The sequence below is a fragment of the Neophocaena asiaeorientalis genome, unplaced genomic scaffold (assembly GCF_003031525.2).
Source record: "Neophocaena asiaeorientalis asiaeorientalis breed wild unplaced genomic scaffold, Neophocaena_asiaeorientalis_V1.1 scaffold1037, whole genome shotgun sequence".
In the NCBI taxonomy this organism is placed as follows: Eukaryota; Metazoa; Chordata; class Mammalia; order Artiodactyla; family Phocoenidae; genus Neophocaena; species Neophocaena asiaeorientalis.
Genome location: NW_020174558.1, coordinates 313,897 through 337,668, shown reverse-complemented (window position 1 = coordinate 337,668; position 23,772 = coordinate 313,897). Strand labels below are relative to the sequence as shown.

The following is a 23,772-nucleotide window of genomic DNA, read 5'->3' as shown; positions in this document are numbered from 1 at the left end:
TACGTTCAAATATTTAGACTGCCCTAATTGTATATATAAACTCAAATGCGGGTTATAAGCTGCCAATAAAATCAGCTCTAAGTAAATGATGTGTTCACACTTATAACCAAATACATGGACTCTTCCTTCTTCTAGGGGAGTTGATTAATTCCTACATGGTTGGTCTAGAAGAGGTTCCTCCAGAAAGAGTAACTCCATCCCCTACCCCTAAATTCTGGAATAATTTATTAATACTGGGGTTGAGGAATGTCTAATTACCTTTCTGGAAGCACTTAAATGCATCCTTGTTGCAGTTTGATTTTTGACCATCCAGTTCACATTCTTTTCATGTAATTTTAAAAGAACTTTTTTCGTCCTTGTGGCTGTTCTCCTTTTGGCCTTCCCAACAATGAAAAACACAAATCTCAGACAATTCTTCAAAGACTCCTTATTACTCTATTTCTCATCTTAGGCTTCATTTTCACCATCTGGTCAGGCTATGTTTTCCATGCCTTCTGTACTCATGTTGCCCGAAGCAAACACATCAAGGACTTCAAGTGCCTATGGGCATTGATGGCAAATGTTATTTCAATCTAGGCTACAAGAAGTAGAAGGACCATTATGAAAGTTCACTTGCCAGAGAGTTGTTTCCTTAATCACATCTGGTTGATTGTTTAAACTAGTATTGTCTAATAGAAATATAAGGTGTCCATATAAGTAATTTTAAATTTAACAAAGGGAAAAAGAAACAGGTTAAAATAATTTTAATATGTTCTATCTCCCTAGAATATCCAAAATATTGTCATTTCAACATGTATCGGTATAAAGTTATTAATGAGGTATTTACATTCTTTTCTTTTTGTACCAAGTCTTAGAAATCCAATGTGTGATTTATACTTACATCACACTCATTTCTGAGTAGCTACATTTCAAGTGCTTAATAACCACATGTGGCTTGTGGCTACCATACTGGAAAACATAGGTGTGAACTGTTAAAAGGAAAAGAGGGGCTTCCCTGGTGGCGCAGTGGTTGAGAGTCCGCCTGCCAATGCAGGGGACACGGGTTCGTGCTCCAGTCCGGGAAGATCCCACATGCCGCGGAGCTGCTGGGCCCGTGAGCCATGGCCACTTAGCCTGCGCGTCCAGAGCCTGTGCTCCACAACGGGAGAGGCCACAACAGTGAGAGGCCCATGAACCGCAAAAAAAAAAAAAAAAAAAAAAGGAAAAGAGAATGGAAGTGGAAGAAAATGAATCTATGTTGCCAACTATATTTCAGTTTCTGTGTTGTGTGTTTTTTCTTTTTTTAAGGTATTAGCTACTTTAATATTTACCTGAGAGTGAGATGTAGTCTCTGTTCTATACTTGAGCAAACAAAGGCCCAGAAAAGTTAGATAATTTCTCCAAGTTCATTTTGCTCATAAATTCAAGAGTATGAATTCAGTCTCAGGTATGATCTCTTCCCATCTGGATTTTAATTACACTGAATTCTGAGTTGGCTGGCAGGGTAGGAGGACTGTGGGTTTTTTTCTTTTTTCCTAGATTGGCCATAGCTACTCTAATAGGTTTGATCCTGAGAGATAGATAAGGTATTCAGTAAGACCCATCTGGGGATGTTTTTATATTTGTCCTGGGACCTCGTATAGTTACAACATAAATAATAGGAATAGTGTTTTTGCATTTGGATTCTCAAGAGATTGACTTGTTCTATGTATTCTATGAAGAGATTAACTCCATTTTATTAGTCCACTTTGAAGAACTGAATACTAAACTATTTGGTGTTAACACTTGACTCTGAAAAGAAGGCTTTTATGAGAGGACAAGTTGGAAAGGTCATAGTTAGGAACAACGATGATAGTGAAGACAGTGATGATGATAATAGTAATTGCTGACATTTATTGAGGTCTTACTATGTGCCAGGCACCATGCTGAGCTTTTTTATACATTAGCTCATTTATTCCTCACAAAAATGCTATGAAAATGTACTGTTATTATTCCTATGACATAGACAAGAAAACAGAGTCGTAAAGAATTCACATGGGGTTGGGATGTGAATTCTGAGAAAAACGGTTCTGTGCTCTTCTTCGCTACAGGAGAGGCTGATACTCCTTGATAGAGAAACTATTTGTTTCAGCTGTCTGTGCTTGAAAATAATGATTCCATCTTTGTCCAACACTAACACCCCCATGCATCACTAGTTTGCACCTCACAAGGCTTATCTTTAGCTTATTCTTAACCTGCTCCTATGTTAGCAGGTTAGCAGGCTTATCTTTAGCTTATTCTTAACCTGCTCCTATACTTAGCCCTGTTCCCTCTTCCATTTGCATTTTTTCCACTTCATTTGTAGTTGCCGTTCCACTTTCTTGTGACTGCTTTGGGAAGAGCAACATACCTTATTCATTCCTTGGGTTGCAGTTCCCAGCTCTAGTCTCTTGTTGAAAATATGGTTGGGTCCGCTTAGCTCCTTAAGAATATTCACAGCTCCTTGCACTGGCTCCTGAGTATTCTGTTTTGCCCTCTAGGCTCTTGGGCCTTTATTTTTTAAACTAGAATAATATGTAAGGAGGATATTTGGAGAAAACAGAAAGACTAGCTAGATTTGTAATGAAATAGGAAGGCAGTAACTAAAAGAAGATAAAGAGAGGAATGGCGAGAAACCAAGAAAGGGAAGGAAGCTTATGCAGGCCAAGTTTGAGACCAAGTTAATGGGAGCTTGGAATGAAGTAGGAAAGATTTGGAAATCAGTAATTATGACATGTGAGATATTTAGAGAGAAATGAGGATGGAGAACTTTAGAATGTTTTGTTGAACATTATGAATTAAATCTCTATGGCATTTTCTTGATTTTCAGTAACATTAGATATTAAACTAGCATTTTGCAAATGGAACTCTCCTGGGATAGGCAGTAATAGAGGGTCAATCTTATACTAGTTGCAGACAGATACCTTATTACCAACATTTTCACTCTCTTCCAGGCATTAAACCTTGGTGTCACCAATGATTCTATTCCTTTTTTCTCCACTTCCAATCAATCTAATTCCTGCAGAATCTTGCATCACCATTTTCTTCACTTTAGTGCAGTTCCTTGTTCTCACACCTAGTTAATTAAAGCTACCTCCTAGCTTACCTCCCTACATCATCTATTCTCCCTTTCATTATATCCTGCACGGTAGTTATCATGACGTTCCACTATTGCTAAGGATGTCTCAGTCCCTGTTCTAGACGTCAGTGGAAATAGACTCACCTAATTCTAGGCCAGTTTTGAATCCTTTCTGGCTTCACAATAAGACCTCTTGATTTGGAAATGAAGTATGAACTAATGTTTGAGATTTGGGCAGTGTCTCTCTAAATAAAACAAAAAGTCTTCTTTGACTGCTGTCCTAGAAGCAATCATGCAGCATATAGAGATTTGAGGACATTAAAAGATGTAGAGTTGCTTCCTCAATTTTTGAGAATTTTCATATTGTGTTAAACAGAAAAGCTAATTACAGAAACAACTTGCTTTCTATTCTTCTGTTTGATCATCATTTATTGACTGTCTACTGTGTGCCAGGAATTATGCAGGATACAGAGATGAATAAGATATGTCCAGGATTATTTACATGTCCACTTCTAGAATTCTGACTGAACCTTACTTTTTGATTCTTCTTCATGACTTGAACAAGATTACTCTTAACATTAAGATTACTCTTAATATTGGACTCAACTTGATCCTTTTGTTTTCTCAAGAAAGGAATCTGGAAAACCAGCGAAGAAAGCTGTGTATGAGATACCTGCTATAAAAACCACAAACGACTTTCTGTTTTCCAGTTAATCAAACCCGAACACTTCTACCCAGCTTTCAGTGCTCTCTAAAATCAATTTCACATGGTACGTTCAAACTTACCTTCCACTACCTTACAGCTCATGCCCTGGACTATCGAACATTAGGTTCATTTTCGTCTTTACAGATACTTAACTTGAATAGGTTCCATGACATCTCTGAACCTTAGTTTCTTCATCTGTAAAATTAGAATAATATTTGCCTCATAGGGAATTGTTAGGGTTAAATGAGATGACAAATATAAAGCCCCTCTCACAATTCCTAACCATAAAAGGTGTTCAGGGATCATTGATCCCTTCTCCATTCCAAAAAGAGAATGTCTTCTTCACCTATGCAAACCTGAGACATCTTTGAAAGCCAGCACTCTGCCTCCTCTAAATCCTTCATAATGACTTTATAACTTTTATACCTTTCTTTAACAATAAATTTTTGCACATATTTTCTGAAAACTAGACAATTCATTTTTATTTAACCTACCCAAATAAAAGCCCTCTATAATAAAATGTTTTATTTTCAAAATGATACATCTTTCCAATTTTGTCTTGCTGCTACATTACAGCTGATTAGGAAGAATCAACCTTATTATAAGCTAATCTATAACATCAACATAATGCTTGGCACATGAGAAATGCTAAATAATTTTTGTCATTTAACTTGTTTTGGTTCCTGATAGTGGCTCTGGTAAACTAACAGCCACTCCAGCCTTACAAATAAATGGAGATTATGTTTATTGTTGGTAATACACCAAGAGAGTTATATATCTGTTGATGTGAATAAAATACATTCACATTATAATGAAATAGTGGTTATTATAAATGTAATAAATATTGATATATCAATTTAATTCATAGATATAAATATGGTATGAACCATGTATATAATGGTATGAACTTGGGCAAGAAAACTGGATTTAGAGAAAATGTATTTCAAGGTTGGAAATGCTGAGAATAGAGCATCTTAGTGAAAAAAAAAGAAAGTGAAAAGAAAGAATAGGAAGGAAGAAAGAAGAGTTGTTTTAGTTTAGCAAGCCCTAAAATATACTACCTGTGTCCCAGACAGTGGCAAGACCAGTTTTTAAGAGCCTAGAGCCTATGCAGTTCTGGAACCCTCTTTTAAAAAGAGAAATGCAAAAACTGTAAACACAAAATTAGGTACAAGGCCTGAGAAGCAGCTTGTGTAATTGAGTGGCTCTGAGGTATAAGCTTCATTAATTTCTTAAGAATCAACCTCTGGGCCCAGGTAGAATTTTCAGGATCTCTGTAATTAGGACAGCCATTTAAGCAGTAGCACAATAAACAGAGACCACTTCCCTCTTTTCCAGCAAAATATGTGCACTTTCTTTTTGTCCACCAGTTTCCACCTTACACATTTTACATTCTTTCAAGGATTTGCATTACTGAGGCACTTCCATGTCTGTTTTTTTTTAAATTACAACCACCTCACTTGCTGCTTCTTCCTTCCTAATTTTATTTAGTTTTCCATAATTGTCCAAGAATAAATAAAGCTCTTGGTATTTAGCTACTCCTGTAAACTCAGAAGGATGCTGTGGGTTGGATAAGTAAGACAAGATGGGATAAGGAAGAGAGATCTTCAGCTCTAAAGCCACTAGGAGAAATACTGCTGTGGCTGATGGAGAAAAATGAAGATCAAATGAGCACCAGGAAAGGACTGGGACATAATTGCAGCTCATGCTATTTGTCTTTGTCCTCCAGCCTCACCAGAAGTCCCAGTAACTGTATCAATCACACACACAGGCATACTGCACTTGGAGTTGGACTCTTTGTTTTTTGTTTGGATTTATTCTTTTTTTTACACAGTGTATTACATCAAACAAATTCCATCTACAACTTAGGGAGCTAGGAAGTTCTTTAAGCTTGGTTATCTGTTTGATCCCAAATCACCAACCTATGGGCAAATCCCTCCCATCTTATTCCATACTTTACTTAATTTATCCTGTTTCCTCCCTGGCTTCCTGTTTTTCTGCTTTCCTTATTTTCTTTAGATCCATAAACTTTATTATGTACCAGTTCTTCTCATAGAACTCTAGTGGAAGAGACATAAAAATAAACAATTGGAATTAATATGATTAATCGTATGATAATGCATATGGTCCCCTGTATATATACATATACTCATAGGTTGGTACAATTGACTCAAGAGGTGTGACTATGAGTGAGTAAAAAAATAAAAAATACAGAGGCCAAATCTTGAAGGATCTTACAAGCTATGCTAAGGAATTTGCATTATATTCCTGAAGGTAAGGGGGAGTCTGTCTGTTAAAGACCTTTAAGAGGGGGCGTGATACAGTTAGGTTTGGATTTTAGAAAGATTACTGTAGCAGCTATGTAGAGAATAGATTATAAGAGGACAATATAATACGAAGAGAGAGCATTTAAGAAGCTATTAACTGGTTCTGAAGAACCTAGGGGCAGGACAGGAATAAAGACGCAGATGTAGAGAATGGACTTGAGGACACGGGAAGGGGGAAAGGTAAGCTGGGACGAAGTGAAAGAGTGGCATTGACATATATAAACTACCAAATGTAAAACAGGTACCTAGTGGGAAGCAGCCGCATAGCACAGGGAGATCAGCTCCGTGCTTTGTGTCCAACTAGAGGGGTGGGATAGGGAGGGTGGGAGGGAGATGCAAGAGGGAGGAGATATGGGGATATATGTATACGTATAGATGAGTCACTTTGTTATACAGCAGAAACTAACACACCATTGTAAAGCAATTATACTCCAATAAAGATGTTAAAAAAACAAAGAAGCTATTACAGTAATTCAAGAGAAGAATATTTTTTAAATATTTAAAATATTTTTAAAAACTAAGGACAGCATTGGCACTGTGAACAAAGCTGTGGTGATGAGTTGCATGTAGAGAACTTGGCTGGTGAACAGATTGAAGAAAGAATAAAATAAAATGATTCCCACGTTTCCCACTTGGGAAATAGAAGAATTTGGTGTCATTCTCAGTGTCAAGGAATATAGGGGGAGGAGCATGTTCAATGCTAGCTACTAATTATTGAGCACTCATTGCCTGCCAAGGAGATGCTAAACACTTAACATGCATTATGTAATTTTATCTCAGATTAACATCATGGAGTACATATTATTATATGAATTTAAAGAAGGAGAAATCAAGGCTCAAAAAAGTCAAGTAGCTTGACCAAAATTACATAATAGTTGAATGGTAGAGCTGGAATTCAAACCTAGGCAGACCTAACCCAGATCTGCCTTGGCTCTTAATAAACAATATACCAGTGTTTATCAAAGTGTGGTGTAGAGGGGATCTGCAACCCAATCTATTGAAAAAGAATTCCTGATGAGTAGGGACTGCACTCACCAGGTATTTCTTATACAACTTAAAATTTATATGCCATTGCATACATTGTATATATTATGACTTGGTGGAAGGAGAATGACAATTTCACTTTTTAAAAAAAATAAAAATAGAGCTACCATATGACCCAACAATCCCACTACTGGACATATACCCAGAGAAAACCATAGTTCAAAAAGACACAGGCACCCCAATGTTCATTGCAGCACTATTTACAATAGCCAGGACACAGAACCAACCTAAATGTCCATCAACAGAGGAATGGATAAAGAAGCTGTGGTACGTATACACAGTGGAATATTACTCAGCCATAAAAGGAACGAAATTGGGTCTTTTGTAGAGACATGGATGGACCTAGAGACTGTCATACAGAGTGAAGTAAGTCAGAAAAACAAATATCATATATTAACGTATATATGTGGAATCTGAAAAAATTTGTAGAGACGATCTTATTTACAAAGCAGAAATAGAGACACAGATGTAGAGAACAAACGTATAGATACCAAGGGGAAAGTGGGGAGGATGAATTGGGATATTGGGATTGACATATATACACTACTGACACTATGTATAAAATAGATAACTAATGAGAACCTACTGTATAGCTCAAGGAACTCTACTCAATGCTCTGTAGTAACCTAAATGAGAAGGAAATCCAAAAAAGAGGGGGTGTATCTATATGTATAGCTGATTCACTTTGCTGTACAATATAAACTAACACAATATTGTAAAGCAACTATATGCCAATAAAAAATAACACTAATAAAATAATAGGATAATAACTCTACTATAAGATTGCATTAATTTAAATATTAAAAACATATTTAAAGTCTGAAAAAAATAAAACATGGAGATTTTAGTGTATGAAGAATACTACTTGGATTACCATAGGGGTGGAGAGCAGCAAATATTTTCAGACTGGGATTTGATGCTGGGGTAGTTTAATTCACAATTCTCAGCCTTGATAAGGCTAGTGGTGCTGCAACCACTGCAGGGTGGTTTGGATGGAGTATCATATGCAGGAGTGGTGGAGTAGAATAAATTATCACCCAGCTGAGCCCCCCAGACTCCTCCTCTTTCATACTCTTGTTCAGTGGGCTTTGACACCTACATCCAAATCCGCTCCAAGCTTGAAATGTCTCTGTATCTTTTCCTAAAAACACTTGCACATTTATTTTTGCATCTTACTCCATAAAATTCTGTGTTTAGTATAAAAATATGTTTAATTATGTACCAAGGGGTGAAACCCCAGGAAGTTGTATAGGGTTGTCAGTGACACTGTTTACCCTCAAGGACACGTGATGCTCTCTCTGAGAACATGAGTAACCAATGTGAGAAACGTGATTGTTGCTTGTTTAGGTCTAAACTTCACTACTAAATTGTAAATATTTTATCGTATTATTTCTGTGTTTTTCACAATACTTTAAAAATAGCAATGGTACCCAGTAAACAACTAATGAACTTGGAAGAGAGACATTTGAAAGAAATAAGGAGTATGAGAAATCAGAATAGACACACCAAAACCCAATCACGTTTGAGTGTCACATTGGGAAGATACCTTCCTGCCTCTTGTGATTAAGCGATCACTTCAACAGAGGATGCTCTGGTCTTCCCATACTCTCTTAAAGTTGGTGGTTTTCAGAAGATGGACATCAAGCAGATCTTGGACTTACTTTCTCATGTGAGAGAAAAAGGAAGCAATTTTTGAGAATCAAATCTGATCTTTCAGGATTCAAAATACTCAAACTAATCCTCACAATGCATGATGGCATCAGGATGCAGAACATTCCTACCTTCGTGGTAGTTTATTCACCTTGTTTCTTTCAAATTACTTGAACTGAGACTGCTGACAGCTTGCTTCAGCTTCGTGTTATTAACATTTAAGTGTCTGTGTTCTGGTCTATTTTGAGACTATCTATAAGGCAAAATACTGTACCAAAGATTTTTAAGGAATGTTTATTAAGAAAATAAATTTTAAAAAGCAATTGCCCTACCAATTACAATAGTGTCAGCTTACTACAGTGTTTTCTGTAGATATTCACTTTTGAACGCACTTGATTCTATGAGTATTTATTTCTTCTTCAGTACATACACAGTAATGATTTCGATAGCTATATAGGAATCCATTTTTGTGGCTTGTGGCTTTAGACTTTTATTGGCTCCTCAGAAACTTGGTCTTCTTGACCTCTGCAGCCCTCACCAGTTTGAAAATCCTAACCACAATTCTCTGTGGGGTTTACACCGGTGTCTATTCTGGCTCATAATCTGTGATACGGCTTCTAGCATTCTTGTAGAAAAGTGAAGCCCTCCCGTCTTTATTCTTGAGTAAAAAAGTCCACACACGGTTAGTGTTGTCAGCGAGCAGATGGAAACAAGCAACAGCTTCAGTCAGGTCTTAAGGCTGTGTCTATGGCAGGGAGGAATCTTTGTGATGAGCAAGGAAATTAGAAAATGGAGTAGTAGGTTTTTAACTTCAGAGTTAGAAAAACAAAATTCTGTATTTTCTGTCATTCTTAGAGTGGCCGTATTTCCCAAACTAAAAGTTGGGATTCATGCTCTGACAAACACATAGGTACTTTTGTAACACCAGTTTCAGAATATTTTAGTTAGGTCGGTCCCATAATAGTCAGGCTATGTTGTTACCATGTATATGCCCTACACTGGGACCCAACATGCCAATCAATAGGGCAGGTTACAAAGTGAGATTGCAGTGCCATTTGAAGAGATTGCTGCCCTTTGTTTACAAAGATACAATGGACAGCTGGAAACACACTGCTTTATGGGCCTTTCTCATCTGAGGATATATAGAGTCTATCCCCATAGCTGTGGTCATCAAGGCTTGTCAGTATTGGTGGCACTGATACTTACCTTTCAGATTTCTGGGAAAGATACCCACTATCTTGGATTGTTCTTACCTCTGGGTCTGATTTCTCTCTGTTCTCCCTTATTTCAGTAACAAAGTTGTAAGGCCTGAAGAGGGCACCTCAGCATGACTAATTAAACATCAGCTCCCATACTCAGAGTCGTCTGAGTTTCATCTGAAAATTCATAAAGGATGGGCCTTTCCCCTTTATTAGAGCCAAGAAAACATCTAGAATTTCCAAGACCAATAAGTTCCAAGAAAGGACTGGGAGTAGAGGTCCCTCCAACCAAAAATTACCCCTCTGATATAAAGAGGTCAATCATCAGCCTCCCAGAAACTGTCCTGCTTGGTTGGCTCCCAATGAGCTGTATTTAAAGAGGAGAAAAAGCCATCTCCTGAAGGCGATAGCCCAGCCTAGCAGCTAAAGCATGTTGCTCATGGTCTGTCTGTCTGAGAGGTGAGCAGTGGACTGTGCTACTGGTTTCTTCATCCTTCGAAAGCCTTGCACTGGCAAAGCCATAGTGATGTCCATTTCAAAGTCACAGTGGGAACAGATCTGGAGTGGTCTCTCAGAATGCAGTTTCTGCCCCCCTTGCCTTTGTGTCTTTTTTTTTTTTCCTTACTGTCCCTTACCAATAAAACAAGCAAGGATGAGCCAGATGCAAATGGTTGGGAGGCAGCTCTGTCTCAGTGTTTTTCACAATCTATGTAAGTGTTAACTCAGATGCTTCTCACAGCCGCTCGTAAGTTACACGCCTGCTTGGCATGTAACTTACAAGTTTGTAACAGATCTCCCATGAGAATTCCCTATAGTTCCAACTGTCATTACCAATATTTTGCCAATAGGTAAAGCTTGGAAAAGCAAGTTCACAATGGTAGGAACCACAAGTATTACACTATATACTGCTTATATAGGATTTTCTTTTTTAACTCTGAAGGATCTAGCAGATCTTAGGTGAAAGGATGTTCTTTTCAAAGTGTCACCAGAAGGAAGATACTTCTGTCCATAGAAACGGTACGAACATATCTAAAATTTTATTTATCCCTCTAAGTTCTGAAAGGACATTAAAGAAGAAGAATAACACTGCACTTCGGCTACAAAGTGCTAATTAATAACTAACTTCAGTTCTCCCAGTGGTAAAATATTACATTATTTTTAAATGAAATTAAACATCACAATCTTCTTCTAATTGTTATAGAAATATTTAGCAGCAATATCTGTTTAATTATTTAGGCATCTCTTAATGGTATAAATATTATCAGCACAGTCATAAATATTTTCTGCTTTGTCCATAGACAATCAGCTAAGGATCTGTTGCTTGTAGGACTTAAATTAAGATCTATTTAAGGCTGCCTGCTGGCCACAAAATAATGCTTACATTTGCTAATGCCTGAATCTGTTAGATTTAGCAACAAGAAGTGTTCTTTGCTTTCACAAGTAGGAGGAAGTTATTTTTCTTATATAAATTTTATTGTTGCTGGTATTAGAGAGATTTAGGGTGTGGTTGAAGTAGTTGAAATTTTAATTAATCTAATCCCTTTAACAGCAATTGTTTTCATATTGATAATTCCCTGTAACAACAGTGCTGTACTACAGATCACACCCATATGAAATATTTACACTAAATATTTTAGCATATAATCTCACCTCCAGCTTTCTCTTTCTAGAATGGTAAGATTTTCAGCTTTGGCTTTCTTCTTTTCCTCTTTTTTCTCTTTCACCCAGCATGCAGGGTTTCTTCTTAGGGAGCCAGAATGATTTGTTTTTCCTCTGCTAATTTTCTCTCAATGTCATTATCTCTCAGTAAGTTATGTTAATGGCCATCAAATCATTAATCTCCTAAAAGAGCACGGATGCTATGAAATAAGAATAGTTCAATTTCTTGTTTGTTTGTTTGGGTTTTGGTATCTACAGTCATTTGGTGTAGATTTTCATTTGAAATGATTTGTTTACTCATCAGTTTCAATAAATTGTTATGCTGCTGCAATTATCACTAGGAGTAGAGTCAGATGAAGGACGAAACTGTCATTTTGGTCAACCTCTGATTATCTCCTGTGTAAACTGGGAATTGTTCTTAATCTGCTCAAATGTCATATTCTCGAGGCAAGACTTTCTCCGACCTCCCAATATAAAATTACAGTCAGTATCCTTTCTCTAACAGCATTCTGCCCTTTAATTGGCTCTATTTTTCTGTATAGCAGTTATCATCATGTAACATTATAAAGCATTATATATCTGGTTTTTTTTAGTGCATCTCTCCCCAACTAAGACAGAAGCTCTGCTAAAAGCAAGGATTTGGATTTTTCTACTGTTGTATCCTGAGAGCCAAGACAAGTGCCTTAAATATAATAATACAGTAGGCAGTCAATAAATAATTATTGAATACATGAAGCGTAAACTACCAGATCAGTGCAAAGAAACGAAATTTTCCCCTTTTCCTGGCATGCATTTTGATGGCTGACAACTTGATGTAGGTGTAAGCATTTATTCCTGGTCTGGCTGTCTTCTCAGCCCAAGTGGAAGGGTGTCCCTCTCTGGAACAAAAGCAAACAGTGCTGGATGTGGCTATGCCTTCATTAAACAACTAAAACTTCGGGTTGTGCCCTGTTGTTTGGCATCCATCCACGTGTTTACAATTTTAAGAGTAATACAAAGCAGAGAATCTCAAAGGATGCTCTCCAGGAATCTATACTTATGTGGTATATAAATAGGGATTACTAAAACAAAAAGGGGTTCCATGGTCAAATAAGTTTCTGAAACTAGGTAGTATATGAAGCTAAGGAAGTTTCTTAACGTCAAGGCATCTCAGAGGTATGATAATGCTCATTAGGGCTCTCCAAGGCAAGAAGACCTTAGGCTGTGTTTTCCAAACTCATTTGGTCATAGGCTCTTCTGTTCTACCGGCCAACTCTTGTTTCCAAGACTAGGTTGCATCCTAGGGAACTCCATTGACTTAGGAGTTGAATGGGCCAGGTCAGGTGCAGTAAAAGTGGGTTCCGGCTCCACTCCTTACTCACTCTGTTATATGACCTTGGACAAGTTACTTAACACTTCTATATGCCTCACTTTTCCGTAAGGTAGGGATGAAAAGGATTACCCAGGATAATGTATGTAAAGTAAATGATCTATAAGTGCTAAATAAACGCTGAGTATTGTCAACACCTTTTATCAAATGTAGAAACGAGTGCTTTTTAAATAGATATCTTTAAGCATATTTTCTAAGACAGGTTTCCTAGTATTGACCCACACCCAGAGTCAGCTAGCTGTGCCTCCTTTTTTGTCACAGACCCTGTCCCCATCTGAGGAGCTCTGTGTATCTAAGCAGAGATCAAGGAAATGCTATATTTCAACAAGACTTAATACAAATGTCTGATAACTCACTTTGGTGTATCCCGCAGAGTTTATTTCCTGTGTTTCAATACCCTTGACCTCAGATGAAGACGCTTTTGTCAGGAGAAAGGTGGTAGCATCCAAGTTAATGATTGTGCAGATGGCTACATGCTGACAGATTTTGAAGTGACCATATTTTTTCCAGTAAATTTCACATGAAGGTGTGATTTGTGTAAATCTGACCCCTTCCAGTAAAATGTGCATTTCCATATATTTAGAATTTATAAATCCTGACAGATTCCACAATATTTATAGCCCTCCATAAAAAGCCTTTGCCAGTTTGCAGAGCTCTGCATTTGGCTCTCTGGTATGCTTAAGAGAGTTTAAATAATAATAAATTTGGTGATTTATTCCACCTGGAACAGAAACTTATTTTGCCCCCATTGGCTCACTATGAGGGGGATACTATAAATAGTGCCACAGATGCTGGGATCAAGAATAGGGAATTGAAATTCAAGAGAGGACAGAAACATTTCCATTATCACTGATGCCTTGAATGTATTTTTAAAACATTTCTGGTCCTCAAATAATGTACCTTCTCTCCTTTCTCCTACCCCATCTCAATTACACTCAGACCCCCAAACCTGTTGCCAGCTTTAGGATTCAGTTGCATTAATGGAAAAGAGAGAGTGAAAGTATTAGCTGACTAGGCAGGAGAAAGTTGCCTCTAGGGAGGCCAAAGCAAGTCTCCAATGTTCGTCTTACATTTCACAGGAGTCAGCTGGTAACTGAGCATTAATGTCTAAAGTGTAAATTCATTATTTGAGACTCAGCTCATGCATCCTGCAGATATGATGAAAAGGTCTCAGTTCATGAAAAAGAAAAAAGAAAAAATCTAGTTGTAATTATAAGAGAAAGCCTAAGGACAATGTCAGAGGATCGATTCTTTCACCCATTCATGCTTGTAATTACCCAGTACAGGGTAATAGAGAAATACCTGACTAGTTGACTCCAAATGATACCATTTTTTAAAACACAAAATAAACCAAAATTTGGGAGTCAATTGTTTGCCATAGAATCAGTCTACCAATGAAACCTGAGAGCAGCCATTTAGTTTCGCATAAATGGTGTTATAACTTGTTGTGATATATGACAAGGAGACTTATTTTCAGCTTCTTGTTAGAGTAGACTGTGAAGGAATTAGCCTTTGTGTGAGGGAAAATAATAATAATGGCTAACATCCACAGAGAGCTGACTGCGGGCTAGCACAGAGTAATACATCAAGTGGCAGTGATTCTCTGCAAAAACCTTCTAATTAAGTACTGGATTTTCCTGTCCTGATAAGTCGGAGCACACCCCCACCCGAAGTCTTTCCTGAGCAATCCCCTTGCCTCTAGCTAATAGGATGGCAGATGTTGGGACCAAGCCCCAGAGCCTGTAGTGTACCACATTTTAATGATTTGTGGTGAACAAAGTAAATGCTTTAAAAGCAAGCTTTATGAAGCAGGGACCCAGTTAAGTATGATGGATTTGAGGTGAAGCAAAAAGAAGCTGGAGGTCATATGGGGGTATTGTTTCCCAAACAGGACACAGGTATCTACGGTTCATTGCTAATTCTAAAGCTTTACTTGAAAAATGACTTCTTAAAAAATTGTGCTCCTGAGGAATGTCCTTGAGGCATGGAGGAATTTCCTTGCTTTTCTATAACATCTTTCTAAGAGGATGCGGAGGTATTGAGCTGTTAGACAGTTGCTCAGTGTCTTTGTGCTTCTGAGATCACATTATGGGTCTAACACATATGGGATAAATAAACTGTTTTCATTTCTTAAAGACCATGGGAGGAAATAAGACAAGAAAATTACCATATTGCCTCTTTTTTTTTAAAGCTATTAAAGAGGAGAATCCAGTTAAGGCAAATAAAAATGATTACTGCAAACAGGTTGTTGTTGGTTTTTATTGTTTTTCTCCTAGCCTCCCACTCAGCAACAGCAATATGGCAAGACTTGTGTCAAACCAGTGTTTTGATGCACCCTCTTTTGTTCTTCTTCCATAGGGCAACCCCTACATGTGCAATAATGAGTGTGATGCAAGTACCCCGGAGCTGGCACATCCACCTGAGCTGATGTTTGATTTTGAAGGAAGACATCCCTCTACATTTTGGCAGTCTGCTACTTGGAAAGAGTATCCCAAGCCTCTCCAGGTTAACATCACTCTGTCTTGGAGCAAAACTATTGAGCTCACAGACAACATAGTTATTACCTTTGAATCGGGGCGTCCAGACCAAATGATCCTGGAGAAATCTCTTGATTATGGACGAACATGGCAGCCCTATCAGTATTATGCCACAGACTGCTTGGATGCTTTTCACATGGATCCTAAATCCGTGAAGGATTTATCACAGCATACGGTCTTAGAAATCATTTGCACCGAAGAGTACTCCACAGGGTATATGACCAACAGCAAAATAATCCACTTTGAAATCAAAGATAGGTTCGCGTTTTTTGCCGGACCTTGGCTACGCAATATGGCTTCCCTCTACGGACAACTGGATACGACCAAGAAACTCAGAGATTTCTTTACTGTCACAGACCTGAGGATAAGGCTCTTGAGACCTGCCGTTGGGGAAATATTTGTAGACGAGCTACACTTGGCACGCTACTTCTACGCCATCTCAGACATAAAGGTTCATGGAAGGTAAGAAAACAACTGTCTGACTTGAATGAGAATGGGTGTGTCCAAAGAAAAGGCCAGTTTGCTGCTCCTGCAGCTGTAGAGTGACATTTGTCCCTTTCTACTGTACCATTTTCTCAGGAACGCCAGCCTAGAGGTAGGTTCTGAGGCGTTTGAGACCCTTCTAACTCAGCAGTAATTGGTGATCCCAGAGTTGCTATCACTGAACCTGAACCTGGCAGGTTTTCTTAGAAATTAAACCAGAGGCCAAAAAAAAGCATCTTACTTGAGAACAAGGAACTCCCTAGGTCAGGGGGTGGTTTAAGTCTTTAAGGTAACTAAGCCAGGGGAACAAAGCCAGCTGCTCTGTAAAAGGGACTGAAAAACAAAAAATACATCTTACTGTTGTTTTTGAATGCAAGAGAGAGTTTCAGCATGGTTCAACTCTCTGTTTATGTTTTGTTATATCGTACCAAAAATGTTCCAGAAATGAAAGTTATGTCTCTTTACATTTATTAAATCAGAACCAAAAGCATTTAGGAAATACACTGCATTTATTAATGAGGGGCAAGCTCTACTTTTCAGGTTCTTGGATGTTACTATCTTAAAAGGGTATACTATCGTTTAAAATATGAACCTGACTCAGGCTACCTTCATTTTGTCAGTCAATTACAGATGCACCAGAGTTCAAATGCATTAATGCTCCCAGTCAGGCATATCTTTGTTTTGATAATATACCAGAGACACAATTGAGCAAGTTTCCAAGGATTTTGAAGACATTTAAATGAAAAACTTGAGTAATGAGAACGAGGACCACCAACACAGAGATTCTCAACCAGATTTTTAAGTGTGGTGTGCTACCAGAATAGCCATCTGACAGGAGTTGAAGCATGAGATGATGAGTTGGGAAAACTAAAGGTAAGAGTGGAGTATAGAGCACATTGAGAAAAAAAAAAAAAAAAGGAAATGTGAATCAAAGCAATAATCATTCTAAAAATGCCAAGAGAGCTTTAAATCAAAATATATGAGGATAAGAATATAAACAGTACATACATCATGTAGGTTTAGTTAATCATAAAAGCTAAACAAATAAGTCCAGATTCATTGATTACTGGCTTCCAGTAATCCCTTAGGGCAGCTTAGTCCTCAGAGACTGGAGAAGTGTTGAGACTCCCTGGGCTTTCAGAGAGTTGTCTCAAACCACCTTTAATAATGGTGCTGGTACACTTGTACACTAGAAGGAAGAAGTGGCCACTGCTCTTAAGTGAGAGCCAGAGTGGGCACCACAGAATGGGGTGGTGGGCATGACCTCGGTAAGGTGGAAAAGGTTTCAGAATTTTACCTTATGGAATCTGACTTATGGAGAATAGCAGGAACTGATGGCCACCTACTCTCAGCTTTGTTCTGGCTTCATGTTTCTTATGGAGGAGTCAAGAATCTCTAGCTATGGAGCCTCTTTTAACCAAGGTTTGGTGAAGTTTGATGAAAATATCTTTAGAGCAAAATCATATTTCTGAGAGAAATATGCACTGGTTCAATATTGAGCTTGTGTGTTCTAGAGTTCATATATGACCAGGGCATGACATGAGAGCAGTGTGGAGCTATGATGTTAAATATGAGTTTGTGATTTATAATAAAATGCAGCTATTGTACTCATGAATATTTTAGCAAAAGATCAAATTTCCAGTATCTTATTCTTGGGAACATACAATATATAAAAACAGTTGATGTTGATATTATTAACAATAGCATACCACAACAAAGTAACAAGCATTCTGTTTATCTACAAGAATAAATGTCAAAATTAATAAGTTGAGATGTGAATTTGAATCCTAGCGTGATCTATATTGTTAGGTAGAATCATCTAGGTCAGCTTACTTACAGTTTGAGAAATCCTTAAACTAAGCCAAAATCCTTATAGCCCAACTTCCCCTAAAACTCTCATTTTTCACTTATAAAAAAGGTAGTCTTGTGATGTTTTTTGGCTGGAAAATAAACATTGTTTGGGCTTATTTCTGTTATTAGATATTCATTTTTGTTTCCTCTGATTACTTAAGAGAGTGTAAAATACACTTTAAAGCTAAAAGCATTTTGGTGCATTCTCTATTGGAGTCGGACATACTGTCACTTAAAGGTGCCATGTTAGAAATGTAGAATCCCACCAGATTTATCATTTTTCTTTTATCCTTCATCCTAGTAGTATCCTTCAACTGTATTTCAATGGTTCTGAGGAGATTGGAGGAGCCCTCCTCCCTTCTCTGGGACTCACCTCCACTGTCTTTTCCTGTTCACCAGTCAACTGAAAGCTGGTGAGGAAGCAGCTGGGCAAAAGAGAAAGGTCCAATAGAGGTGAACCCCTTCCATAAGGTTCCACTCTGTCACCTCCAAACTCTGTCCAAATTCCTCAGGGCAAAACTGATGCTGGCATGTACTGTGCTAGGTACCAGATGGCTGGGGTATTTTTAGTCTTAAGGGAGGGACTAAAGAAGCAAGGCCTGATGGCTCGGGCATATCTCCAGCTTCTAAGTTATATAAGGAAGATGGAGCCACTAAGGGAACTGTTGAGCTATTGCCTGGTTCACAGCCCTTTCAGCAAAGAAGCTGATATACACTTGAAAATTTCAGTTGGGTTAAAATCCTGAGTCGTCTTTTTCCTACATAGTAAATAATCTATAGGAGGATTCAACATTAATTGATGATCTCTAAAAGAAGGTACTAAAATTTCTTTTCAAGCATATCATAAATATAAACTTTCCAAAATATAACTGTCTTTGCTTCCTTCAACCCATGCCCTCTGCCATCCTTGATGTGATTGCAATGTTTAACTTACTTTTACATGTCTGTGTCTGATCATTATGATATTTTTCTACCTGTCACTCCACCACCACTCCCACCATGATGTGAGAACTGGCGTGAGTTATTTGGGGAAAGTGGCTAAATTTCCATAGAATAGTGGACACATAATACTACAAGTTTTTTTCACCTTGAAATATTAAGCTATGAAACAAAAACAGTTGACTGTGAATTCCAATTTTCTACTTCCTGTGCACGTGTATATGGCCTTTATGTTTTATACTGACTTGCATTATTTGGTGTAAAACTAATGTTTTGATTGTTATTAAACGAATGTAGCATTTATGTTCTTTTTAGCATGTGACACAGCTGATACCAATTTTATTGTTGACAACTATAATCACGTCATAAAAATTTTATGCCTCTTTTGCTACATACATATTTTGCTTCCATTTACTCACTCTTATTGTGTATTTATTAAGATAATGGAGGAAAAAGAGGACATAAGGCCGTTGGCAATCTCAGCAACTCCATGTTACTTACATTGTTCAATAAACCTAATAATCTTCATGGACTAATTCTGACTTATGGATGTCCTGCTTCAGTAAATCAGGGTGATTTTCTCTAGTGAATAATAGACGAGTGCAGTGTGCCAGTACCTTAATTAAAGAGTGGCTCTCTTAGTCTTGATCTCATTTTAATTACAGGGTAATACTACAATAATATTACTAATGGAAGTTACATTAAAGGGCATCAAGTAGCATTAACTGTATTAAATTATGGTACTTGTGTTAATTAACTGCTGAAGCAAGATGGTTCTAATGGCCAAAAAGGTCATCTAATGCATAAATAAAATCTACCCAGACAAGGGGTGAGAGGAGAAATGAAGAGGAGATGTTTGTTCTGAATATCTTTTTATACAGACAGGGAGTTAAATGCACAGGGCTGTTAAATATAGATAATGTCCAAAATGTTTTCTTAGTCACGCAATTGGAAGTTTTGACTTTTAAGTGTTTTGTTTCTGTTTAAACTTTCCAGATTCAAATTAATTGAAAAGTAAACATTATATTTGTCAGATACATAGATTTTATAGAATATAAAGTCAACATTATCGTTTCTTTGAGGTGAAGGGCTTCAAGGAAGCAATGCAATTTATTGTAATAATTGTTAAGTCTGAAAGACCAATGAACATTGGATAATATGCTCATTTATTTGTAAGATATACAGTCAGCAGTGTATCAAGGTACTGGTTTCAGACATAAGATAACAGAAATTTTTTTCAACCTCAAAAGATTTAGGACAGAATTGTAAAAACTTTTCTCAGTGATAGAAAACTCTAATGCACATCTCCATTACTTGCCTTGTTACACAACATTCCTAAACATAATTATCAATAATTTTTTCCCAGTAGTGTTTACTCATTTCTTGATCCCTGCAGGGCCTACCCAAGCTCCCTATGGCGGTTGGCTGTCAGTTACTATTTATAGAATTGACTTCGCTCTGATGCCTCCATTTATCTTTAAGAAAAGAGCCAGGGAGCACTAGCACAGAAGCTCCACTTCCACACACTTTTGGGTGCTTTCTTTGCTTCACTGCTGCCCCAGCTCAGAAGCACAGCCTCCCTGCCTAATCCCAGGACCTGGGAAGGTCCAGGGACAGAAATATTCTCTTTGGGTATCAGAAGTGAGAAAGGTCCCCTATACTCTCACCCTCAGAAGGAATCAGATATATTTATTTATATGTCGCCGTCTTGGTATTTGCTCTAACTGGGACAAAGTGAGGTTGAAATTCACTTTCTTGAAGCAAGGCTTTCAAATGGTTAGTGCACAGACTTGTGATATTAGGTAAACAGGAACACCGGTGGAAGTTTAAAAGCAAAAAAACAGTTGGGCATTTTTCAAACTTTCTCAAATAATTTGGAAAACACATGTAATATGGAAGTGCTTTGCCAATTATAAAAGACTTACATTTATCCTGTAATTTCTCTTAGTCTTTTTCCTAGCTGCAATTTGGATAAACCCACCAGAATATTTACCCTTTGTCTCTCCTGTGAGAGGCGTCCTGCAGGGTGCTTTTGACACATTCTTGGCCTGTCATTTTTCTGTTCTTCCCAATTAGTCCTAAAGACTGAGGTTGGGCTTTACTACTGCTTTTGTAACACCTTGCTTCTTTCTGTTACCCAAAAAGACTACCTCTGACCTGGGACAGGTGGTGGGCTAGACAGTGGCTATATGGAGATGCAGGAGGCATAGTCAGTGCCTTCAAGGAACTGATATCCAGAAGGGACCGAGACATGTAAACAAAAATGATGACAGCTTGGGTTAAATGCTTTTACTCTGTGAGTGTGTAAAGCGCCCTGGAAACAGAGCAGGAGATACTAACTTAATCTGGGAAGCCTCGCAGAAGCTTTGATGAGGATGACATTTGCATGGTATCTTGAATATGTGCCTTAGAATGCCAAGCAGCCAGTACAGAATGGATATTCTAGGTTACAAATTATGCTTTAAAACAGCACAGCATGTTGAGGAACTCCAAATAGTGAGGAATTGGTGGAGTGGACAAATCCTGGGAGATGCTCTTCCATCTTCTCCCTATAGATGTTTAGTATCTCCAAGAAGCCTTTAAGGATTCCTGCATCTTGGCCTCTGAGTTCCCAATGTCATAGGAAATCTAAGGTTATATGGGTTCTCATATAGCAATTAAATGTAGGTGGGAAACATTCTAAGGCAGTGGTGTTAAGAGGATAGTCCAGTGTGGCTGTAGTAGCAAGGATATACAGAGAGAGACAAGGAGAGCAGTACAATTGCTTAATTGTGGAGCAACCGTAACTCCAAGTCCTGTTGCTTAAGTGGAGAGTCTGTAAAAGCTCTCCAAATTCCACAAAAGCAATCAGAGCATAAGGGTTTAATATTTGCTTACAAAGTCAATAGGACTTGGCAACCAATCAGATTTCAAAGAAGGAAAGACTTTAGTAGGGATCCAAGTGGGGAGTCCAGTAAAGGATTTGAAAATACTGCTCTGGTGTTCCAGAGAAAGATTTGCATTAGAAATGTAGGTTTGAAAATTATCACCTCACATGTGATGGTTGAAGTTTAGGGAATGGAAGACATTGATATGATAGGGTGTTTTCCCTTATAATTTTAAATGACTATGGTCATTTATAGAACATTTACAGAACTCTGTGGAGTACTGTCATTTAAGAGGTAATTTTTGAAGCAAATTAAGAAAAACTCTGAGAAACAGAAGGAAATCAAAAAAGAGGAGAATGAGGTGATTCTAATAGCCCCTATTAATGTTTAAGTGGTAATCCTTTACATTTGTACAGCACTCAGGTTACAAGATTCTTGTTATACACCTTCTTTCCTTTAGTCCTTACAAGTAACTTGTGAGGCAGGTGCTGTTTAACCCCATTTTACAGATGAGAAACTGAAGACCAGAGAAGTTCCCTGACTTTTTTTTTTAACATCCTACACATAATAAAGTGACAAAATCAGGTTGCTGATTACAAACTTCATGTTTTCTCTTTATTATGCTCTTGTAGCCACACTAACCTGAAGTGAGCTCAGTACATATAGCAGACTCAGAATATTCCCAAAAGACCCACTTAAATGGCAATAATGAACCAATAAGTCTTGTGGCTCAACCCTTCTTGGAATATTCTGGAAGGCACTTCTCCATGACTTTTGGCTCAGTACAGGTATCCCCATTTTGCTTTTGCAAAAGACCTACATTAGTACCTGTTTTCGCTAACCAAAAGGAGTCTAAAGAGGATTTTCACCTTTATTTTAAAAGGAGAAAAGCAAAAATAGTGTTCAGCGATTGTTCTGCCCCAGGCCCCGTTAGAGGCAGCGTGCACCCTGAGCAGCCTGGTGAGAGCGGCACCGCCAGGCTCCTTCCCTGGGAACTACACTCAGCATCTCAGCATCAAGGCTCCATAGTTTGGAACTGTGTCTGTGAGCTTCTGTGCTCTTATCTCAACTTATTCTGTGCATCTGTTACCAAGATGTGTCCTAGGGTAATTGCTTCTTCGCTTTACACCATTTCAGCTTACGAAAGGTTTCATAGGAACTCCCTACTTTCAGACAGCGGAGGAAACTTGCATTTCATTATACCAGATTGCAGTGTGTTTATCTGAACTCTAACTTCTTACTTCATTTTTAGCAACTTTATAATGTGTGATTGGGCTAATTTGTCATATTGTGTTAGGTTTTAACAAAATTAAGATAGTTGCTCATTTTCTGAGGGGGAAAATAAATAGATGAACTTAATTTTTTCCCATATTTTTCCATAGACCTTTAATACCTGCAACTACTTCCACTTAACGGGCATCATCAAACACTAAAACAAGCCACAAACATTAATGGATAAATTTGGAAATGGCCAACTACCTTAGTTTATTTTAAGAAAGTTTATCCTTCAGTTGAGAGCAATCAAATTTTCCTTTTAACTTCCATATATTAGTCCACATTCTTCCTTCTGGAACTATAGTGAATGTGTGCTACCTCTTTCATATAATAAAATTTCATAAATTTTCAGTCAAGGGTTCTATCCCTCGATGTCTTTTTTTTTTTTTCCAAGTTAAATTTAACCATACTATCAACCAAAAATTTTAATTCCTTCTTCTTTTTGACGGAAAATGAAATTCAATAAATAGCATTCAGATGAAAAGCTTAGTAACCATAATTAAAAATAAAAAACAGGGCTTTCCTGGTGGCACAGCGGTTGAGAGTCCGCCTGCTGATGCAGGGGACGTGGGTTCGTGCCCCGGTCCAGGAAGATCCCACATGCCGCGGAGCAGCTGGGCCCGTGAGCCATGGCCACTGAGCCTGCGCGTCCGGAGCTTGTGCTCCGCAACGGGAGAGGCCACACAGTGAGAGGCCCGCATACCTCAAAATAAATAAATAAAAATAAATAAAAATAAAAAACAACATAGAGTATTGCTACTTAACTCCAGTGAAAATGCTTAAAATAAAT

General features: G+C 37.9%; 1 protein-coding gene across 1 annotated transcript in view; it reads left to right on the top strand.

Moving 5' to 3' along the window:
* Positions 1 to 23,772, top strand: part of NTNG1 (netrin G1) — a 317,635-nt gene that overhangs the window by 149,398 nt on the left and 144,465 nt on the right. The window contains exon 2 of the mRNA XM_024757500.1: positions 15,389 to 16,029. Within this exon, the coding sequence (XP_024613268.1) occupies positions 15,389 to 16,029 (641 nt within the window). The remainder of the gene's footprint in view (positions 1 to 15,388; positions 16,030 to 23,772) is intronic.